At 40.9% G+C, this 9,216-nt stretch overlaps 1 protein-coding gene across 1 annotated transcript; it reads left to right on the top strand.

Annotated features, from left to right (window-relative positions):
- The first annotated feature begins 2,009 nt into the window (after positions 1-2,009).
- Positions 2,010-8,607, top strand: LOC135482359 (uncharacterized). Its single transcript, XM_064762302.1, has 11 exons — positions 2,010-2,013; positions 2,437-2,585; positions 3,092-3,386; positions 4,111-4,401; positions 4,891-4,974; positions 5,718-5,876; positions 6,228-6,419; positions 6,559-6,784; positions 7,198-7,385; positions 7,832-7,877; positions 8,477-8,607. The coding sequence occupies exons 1-11, from the start codon at positions 2,010-2,012 to the stop codon at positions 8,565-8,567; spliced, it is 1,725 nt and encodes a 574-aa protein (XP_064618372.1). The 3' UTR covers positions 8,568-8,607.
- Positions 8,608-9,216: the final 609 nt, after the last annotated feature.

Below are 9,216 nucleotides of genomic sequence, written 5' to 3'. Positions count from 1 at the left end.
CAAGTGTGAATCTCAGGGAGGATGTTCATTACAGTAGACGAAATCAGGGTAATATTGAGGACTGGCTGGCCAACTCAGCCAACCCTTGTGCAGCACAAGAGTCAGGATATGACCAAAATGCTGGTGCAGTAGCGCCAGGTTTCAGCAGACATACTGAGGACCACCTGTTATCAAAGAGTTTCATCCACCACCATGAAGCAGTGAATGGTTCCCAGAAGCCTCACAGTACAGATGAGGTAGTGGATGATGTTCTAGAGAACTCTGGATCCAGACCTGTGTATTCATCAGAGGCAGGTCTAAGTAGACATCATGGTGATCCACCAGCGAATTGTTCCAGTAACAATGGCTTGCCACAAAACTCCAATACACAAAAAAGATATACAGAACTCAACGGTTTGTCACCGAAAAACTCTGGTTCTGCTCTGCATGGCAAAGAGGAGTTGTACTCGGACCCCACGTTGGCACGTCCATTGCATTCGTCCTCCACAAATGGTTACCCACAAGGCCCCAGTAGCCTCAGTGTGGATCAGGGATCAGAGGTACGGTCCGGCGGTATAATCTGTGACAGTTTACACAACCCTGGAGACCGCCACAGCAATGGTTTTGGCGACAGTATGGAGGACTCCTGGAGAGATAAGTATGAGCCATACATTTCTGCAGACAGACGAACAGACAGGCAGACAAACGTACAAACAGATACACAGACAGGCAGGGACCTAGCTGAGGACAGGGAGAACATATACAGTCGTGAATATCTCAGGGATCGACGTGAGCTCACTGGGCATAATGGTTACAGTTCTCTTCCCTTGGAATATTCCCGACAGTCCAGGGAGTATGAAATTAGACGTAGCACACGCAGGAATGAGACGTCAGATTCAATATCCTTAACAACAGATTACCTTCCTGACCAGGTGAGACATACAGGTGATGAGATCCAACTGAAACTGACAATGTTATCTATGTCTGAAAGTAACATTGTCTATGATCTTGTTGAAACATTACATTATTTTTCAACTGAAAGTATTATAATACAGCTGTGTGAAATTTTGAAATAATATTTGATGAGTAAGGAAAAATTCAATTTATCACTGAAAGCTTTAACATTATAAGTTGATGTAAACATCTTAAACACTCACATGCTTTGATCACTTGTAAAAAGAAAATAACAGGAAATTTGTCAGGTACGTGTGTGGTTGAACCATTTACTCATGGTACTCTGGTCTCTTCCACCTGTAAACTTGACCCCTGTCATAAAAGTGAAAAATCCTTGGGCATTGTGTTAAACACCTCTCAATCAGTCAACCAATCAGCCCCAAAGTATGATAAAGTGCACCCCTGGTTGACAGTTTAACATGCATTACATATTGATTAAAACTTCAATTTTATTGATCACTCAAAATGCACAAAGCTTTGGAACAAAGCATATAGGTGCATAAAACGAAATGAAAATACGTGGTGTGGATGTGATTTAGAGAACAAATCTTTGAGTTGACCTAACTGCTTTGTCAAGGTAACAATGGTCATAATTATGCATAGCTCAGACTGTCCTAGTAAAACTTCTGCTTGTGTTTTTTGCCTGCCTCAGGGTGAGGAGCAGGTACGGCAGCTGAGAAGGGAGAAGGAGATCCTGGCAGCGGAGGTTGTCAAGCTGAGAGAACGTGTGGAGGAGCTGAGTGGGGATCGGGCGTCCACCTCACACCTCTCCACATCCATTAACACGTACGAGCCCAACAGTCCACAGGCACTGCAACGTAAAATAGGTGAGCCCACAGGGTCAACAGTTGTATTCTGGGAAAGAGCAATATATCTAGCGTCGTATGAGATGGAAATAATTACTCAACTCCGATCTTAAGCGTTATTCCCAGCTTTTGAGAATTTTCAAGTTTCAGCTACAAGGAAAGAATTTTTGTAAAATGTAAATTTGCCGTACACCTTTCTTTTATGTCAGCAGACAATATTTTCAGTGGAAAGCTGTAACCAAAGATGCCGAACTGTGACCAATTTTATTGATGGGTAACAACAATTGTTATGATACGCACAGTGCTATATGTGCAAAAATCAAATAAACATACAAGCATCTGCTAAGTTAGCCCATTGTCAGTATATTGTGACTGGGTGTGACAGTATGGTGTTCCATTGAGGCAGCACTACAATCCCCTCTGTAATCTGATTGGCCTGTAATGGCTGAGACTCCACCAGGATAGGACCAATATAGTGTCATTGCCAGTAGCCTCTTCATTAATCCCCTTCTCTCCACAGAGTGACAAGTCTTCGCAAGGCATCATATGGTATAGTTAATTAAAAAAATATGTCTGGAATAATATACATTACATACTGTAATGGTTAAGGCAAGAACAGAGCGCCATGCAAATAAATGTGCAAAAGTAAACATCTACACCCTTTATGCTGTCATCTCAATCTTTGTCTTGCCCACAGTGGAGTTGGAGGGTCAGATACAGGACCTTCATGAAGCTAATGAGAGCGCAGTGATGAAACTGGACAGGGCAGAGAGGAAGATTGCGGAGTTAGAGAGACAGAATCGTGCCCTGGCCTCATCCACTGAAGTCTCCTCAAACAACCATAAGGTACCAGTCTGGACATGTTTGAGAGGACATAATGAAATTACTACCTGTAATGTTGTACTCCCTAATTTATCTCCATCAGTGAAAATCCAAATATATCTTTAATATTCTGCTGTGTAATATGTTTCTATCAATACATATGTTATATTTATTATACAAACCGTCATTTGGGATATTTGTTGTTATTTTATTCAATTTATTTCATTGGTGCTTTTTTGCAGTACTCAAGAATATTTCGCTTATATGACGACAGCCAGCATTATGGTGAAGGAGGATATTTGTTGCATTTGCTGATTAAGCAAGTGGACCATAAATCCATAGTTTGCATATTAAAAGCATATTAGTCCTGGTAACACTAAATCTTCTAGTTTATAGCATATGAGTCTGAGCTGTTACTGCATTTTTGTCACATTAACTTATGAAGAAGTGGGTAATTTATAGCCTTATTACTTATTATCCATCAATGAGGAACATTCTGTTTTCAATATGTGCGAACATATTTGTCATAGGTGTTGCGAGAGTGGGATCAGTTGCCTGGTAACCGTTATAATGGAGACAGGAACTTCGCCTCTAGAGAGGAGTCTCGTGGATTGGAGCGGGAGCTGAGGGACAGCAGCAAGAATCACGACTCACTGAGACCAGAGTGGGACAGGCAAGTGACTGGGGGATACAGCTCAGTGAGACAGGAGTCCCATCATTACATATCCTCTCATGAGGATGTGAGGAAGCTTGACTCCTCCTTGGAGGGCCATGGGAGGATAGATAAGCTAGATGAAGAGTCATCCAGACACAGACAAGAGATGGGTATCAGAGAAAGCCAGATAAGACCTGCTTATACAAGACCCTCGCAACGACTCCCACAACCTCAAGGTTTGAACCATGAAAAGAACCATTCATATTCATTGGCATATATACAAAGTGTAGTTCTTTGAAGTGAACTGAAATCTCAGCTTATTCTCGAACAGGTCTGGCAAAAACCTGCGGATGGTCGTGGTTTTCTGCTCGGTTTCCTCCCACCATAATGCTGGCCGTCTTCGTATAAGTGAAATATTCTTGAGTAAGGCAGAAAGCACCAATTAAATAAATAAATAAATATTCTTGAACGGGGAATTTTCAAGATTCCTTGCTTTAAGGCCTTGTTGTCAATGAGGCTCACTCATGTAGTTTTACATGCAGCTCACTTGCTTTCAACCAGTATGACAGATTGTCACACTTAAAAATGTTTGTCAGTAAAAAGTACCAAAGATTGGAAGTTTAAGCAGTTCACTCTGGTCTCCACCACTCATAATATACCAGCTGCCATTATGTAAGTGAAAATAATGTAATTAGAATGGCATTAAACAGAGGACAATAAATATCCAAGTTGGCCATTGGATATTGAACTCATCTAGGCAGTGTGATCAATACTGAAAAAAGCTGATAAAGGCTTCTTACGTAGTGTGCCGTTTCATCAAAGATCCAATGACTTTCCTCTATCCTCTGGTTATGGACTATAGCATAACTTGTCCATTTGGTGTATATGTTGCAGGAGACCTTCTGCAGCGGCCCTCCTCAGCTCATGGCTACCTGGATCACTCAGCCCTTAGGGAGACATCAGACAGGTACTACCAGTACCCTCAGCCACATAGGACCTCCACTATGAACCGGATACACCTGAGTGGCAGACAAGACGGGAGCCCCAACCACCACGCAGGTTACGAGCGACACAGGGGTGGGGATGAGTGGGTCAGTGGTGGTAATGTGGAACGAGGCCTGTCCCCCCGATCTGCAGGGTCGGAGTTCAGGCACTTGCCACACCTGACTCCACCAAGACACAGGGGTAAGTCTTACATGTAGTTTAACATTAAGGTAGATATCACTGAGACATACATGCCTGGATAGTGTAACAAGGCATGGTTCTTGTTAATATGAGGCATGAAACTTTAAGTTCTGAAAACTGGCTGATCAGCCTGAACAAAAGTATTCAATCTTGCCCCAGTGCTCTCAGTTCAACTCAATCATAAATTGTAAGAAAATATATGGAAAAAAAATCAATGTCATGCTGTTTTGATTTAACCATTTTCTTGTGGAGTTGCTTTCATACCTGAAAAAAATAATTGAGTCCTTTAAAATAAAGGGATGCAGACATGAAGCTTAATATTCACAGGTACAGTGCTGCAAAAAAATGCACTTTCCTTGAATTAGCTACATGTAGTCCTGTAATGTGTGTTTTTTCTCAAACTACGTGGCGCCATCAAGCCGAATTCATGACATGGCATTACTTTTGTATTATTGGCACTTTGGTGAAACATTGTTTACTTATTACCAGGTGACAAGTCAAGACAAAGGCCAGGGTTTAGGAATCCCTCTGAGCCAGTGTCCCACCTGTCACCTCCACGATATTCTGTTCCTGGTAAGGAATGTGTGATCATAATGTGCACAATGCCTCAGCCTTTCCAATAACATGCATATCGATTTTTTTTTTGGTAGGGGGGGGGGGGCGGTAAATAACCTGTTGGTCCTCTGTAAATCTGTAACTCTCTTAATACACAAATTGTTAAATCTTGGAATATCCCAAAAGAAATCAAAATGACAAGTATTTGCATTCAAACTTCAAAACATTTGTATTACGGGGCCTTGCTGGCTGAGATGGTTACAGCACTGGATTGCAGGAGCAATCAGGTTTGTGACCAATAAGGTCGCATGTTCAAGTCTAGCTCTTTCCTTTTCTGTCCAAGGTTTGCCAAGTAGCTGATGAAGACCATTGGTTAACTCTGGGCACTCCAGTTTTCATATAAATGAATTATACCATTAGCATGGTATAATTAAGGACCATTCAAATCAAAAATTTGTTTAATCATTGCAAATGTCTCAAGACGCTTGATACTATTATTTATTTATTTATTTGATTCATAATTTACGCCATACTCAAGAATATTTCACAACGGGCAGAGTTCAGGGAAACCCACAACCATCTGCAGGTTGCCGGCAGACCTTCCCATGAACGGCCCGAGAGGAAGTCAGTCTGAGCTGAACTTGAACTCACAGCAGGTCATCCTGGGTCATTGCACTGTGCTGGCACACTAACCCCCTAGGTGACAGAGGCCCCATTGATTCTATTAATGTTGCTTTAATTCATGTGAAAACTTCTTACAGATGGTGATGACACAGCCAGAAGCACCTCGGCCCTGTCAGACTGCAGTGACTCCACCGCCGCCCTGGTCTACACCTCAGGAAGTGCAGGGTCACCTCCAGCCCCACTCAGCCATGTACAGCCCAGGATTCACTACACCCACCACACCAGCAACTTGCCAGGTGGGTATTCCATCATTTGTACTCCAAGTCTTGAACCAAAATAGCTTGGTTTGCCTGACTGTTTGATTTAGCTGTAGTGTTTTATCTGCTTGTGGTATTTCAAGCATCCACACAACAGGCTCAAAGATAAGAAAGTATCCAGTTACTTGATTAAAGTTTCAGTATCTGTGAATAATGGCTTTTAAAACAAATTTAAAATTTGTTTAGGCCCTATGAACTGTTTTGAAAAAAGTCCAGAAAACTTTTTTGTAATGAGTTGACAGACAAAGAGTAAACCTGTAGTCCTCCACACTCATAGGAAACAAATAAAGAACAAAAAGCAAATAAGGTTGTCTCTCCTCTTAACTGCAGAGCCAAGAAGCTGTGGTGTAGACAAAGATGATCTGAGCGACACAGAAACAGAGGTGTTATTATACAATCTGCCCCCATCCCGCCAAGCCCCGCCCTCTCGTCAGGCACGGCCCAGACAGACAGTACGAGAACGGGCCATGGATACAGACAAGTCCATCTTTAAAAGAAGGTCAAGGTCATTGGACTTCAGAGGTATTTTTCGGACTTGATTTTGTGTTCTGTTCTACTATTGCTTTCAGAACTTGTCAATTTGAACAAAAGAATTCAGTTTTTTAGAAGACAAAACGTCAAACATTATGAGGGAGGAGACAACATCAATTTTGTGTTTCAGACATGCGTGGGAGTCCCCAGTCTCGTCCTCTCCCCCCACATAGAATGTCCCCCTCACAACAACAGTCAGAGCGCTCAAGCCTCAGGTTCCCGTCCACAGAGAGACTCAGTGAGGGTACAGATCACCCTCATGTGAACCCTGACCCTTCTACGTCAGCAGGCTTCAGAACTGTCAGCCCTCCACCAATCAACACACAGAGAAACAAACCTCCACAGAGGTCACAGAGGTAACCTCAATCACTCAGTTAAGCAGACTCAAATGGGTTTAACACTCAAACACTTCAGAAAACTGCTATAAATTATTGTAAGAAAAGTGTGGGTACTATATGGGCCTTGGACAGGATCTCACCAAATACAGACACAAAGTGTGGATACTTGAACATGGGCCTTGGACAGAGAATTTGTAGACCACCCAATCTTGTTTTTTTTGTGGGGGCTTCATGACTATAAGCAGTCAACATCACTTGCCAAAGCCTTTTAAGCAATCTTGCATTTGCTAGGACCACTCGCCTTCCAGCTATGTGGCATACAAATCTGTAAGTCACATGCGAGAGAATTTGTTAGGGTACTCTGATTTCCTTCTTTCATAAAACTCACAGCCATCAAACAGCAAATGGTTAAATGTGTCCTTTCATTGCAGAAATGCCTTGATGAATTCTACAGTTGGTCTAAAGCCATTTGCACCTCGCAGCCCTAATGATATTCAACTTGGTGATGTAGTAAAGTTCTCCAGACAAGGAGGAAAAATAAGTCGTGGCTGGGTGAAATATGTCGGTCATCTTCCAGGTCGTGGGGACATTTACCTCGGAGTGGAATTAGAGAGAGATGGTGAGGGAATTACTTTTCATTATTTAACACATTTCTCAGTTCAAGTTGATGGTAAAATTATACATATTATGTCCTGAAGCGCGCAAACCTGCTGAGAGCACTGTATCGAAAATCAGGTATTAAGAGCATAACTTACATCCAAGAAATTTTTATTCTTGGAAATGAGGGTGTTCTTGCTGAGAACAACATGCCGCTTCTGACAACAGCTACCATTAGCACAAAAAATCAGGGGATTCGGCCAGGCAAAGAATTTTTTTTACATTGTGCGAAACTCTGTGCATTGATGGTTTACAAGAGACTGTAGACCATCTAATCTACAGAAACTTTGAAAAATGGTCATCACAAATTTCTGAAGCCTGTAGTGGACTAAATATATCCATGTTATTTGTTTTAAATATTCTATTTTAATAGACTTTTTATATACTATGTATTTTTCTCTTCAACAGAGGGCAAGCATGATGGAGTGTTTGAAGGTGTTCGCTACTTCCAGTGGTAAGAAATAAGACATTTTAGGGCATCTAGCAACACAAAATGAAAAATAGATTTGGTAGCAAGGCTTTCCTGGTTATTGGATACTCATGCTTGGGGAAAGGGCATAAACTATGCCTGTACATAAAAAGAAAAATTTTGGCACTTTCATTAACCTCACATTATTATGAAATGAAATCTAATGCAGGTATCATGGTGACTAGGTTTTATTTGATTTTTAAAGGAATTTGTTATTAAAAGCATAGTGTTACTAAACAACACTGAAACGCATAGTGTTACTAAACAACACTGAAAGTTGTCATTATGCTCCTACTTGCTTATTGGATCCATGTAAGGAAGGGTGAGGTCAAAATACACTACCTCGGATGTACTTCGTTTCTTTGCTTGATCGAAACTTAATTGCGAGGTTTTTGAGTTATCAGGAAATGCTTGAGTGTAAATCTGAACTTAAATGGATATGGAATGAGTTGGAATGTTTTGAAAACACTGATAAACTCTATGTATACAGTAGTTTTGTTTTTATTTGGTAATTGAAATACAGCCTGATAAGAAAAAACTGTTTTGTTGTATACCATTAAAAAAAGAAACCTTTCCTTTTTCAGCAAACCCAACAAGGCTGTGTTTGTGGCATTCAACAAGGTTGTGATGGCGTGGGCGAATCCAGAGGTTCAGGTTTACGATATTACAGAGTAATCACAGCTCCGTGATTACCAGTAGTGCTCTGCGTCTTACATAAATCATACTCCTGGTGGCCGGGGGGGCACACATCATACTTGTCACCTCATGAAGTCATTAAATATCAGCTTAGGCTAACTGTAACCGTAAAGCTATGCTATATTACAGTTCATGAAACACTTTGTATGTACAACAGGTTTACAGTTTCAACAAGTTGTAAAATGAATGCATTAAATGCACAGTGATAGGAAGTCAATGCCAGAGGTTTAATTTCCCATAAGAACAATATCTGGACCAACAGTCAGTAATGAGAAATGTTATCCTTAAGTTTAACATAAAGCTACATGTTCATTCTGTGTCACTTCAGCTCTTACTCTAGGTATTAATTCCAGGTGTAAGGCACTGTAACATTGTACATTCGCCACTTGATAATAAGCTTTTAAGTGGCTAGATTTATTTCTAGTTTTTAACTTTAGGTTCATGTATTTTTTGTAAAATCATGTCCAACCTAGCCACCAATAAATATTTGTCCTAAAAGAAACACTGTTGTTTCATCACTTCACATGCAACTTTTTGGTATTTTTCAATTTCATCAAACATAGCGATGTACATAGATAATAAGACGATATTCTATACGAAAATGCTATTTCCATAACCAATATGAATT

Source organism: Liolophura sinensis, chromosome 1 (assembly GCF_032854445.1).
Source record: "Liolophura sinensis isolate JHLJ2023 chromosome 1, CUHK_Ljap_v2, whole genome shotgun sequence".
Taxonomy (NCBI): domain Eukaryota; kingdom Metazoa; phylum Mollusca; class Polyplacophora; order Chitonida; family Chitonidae; genus Liolophura; species Liolophura sinensis.
The sequence above is the reverse complement of the archived record's forward strand: the minus strand, read 5'-3'. Positions and strand labels throughout refer to the sequence as shown.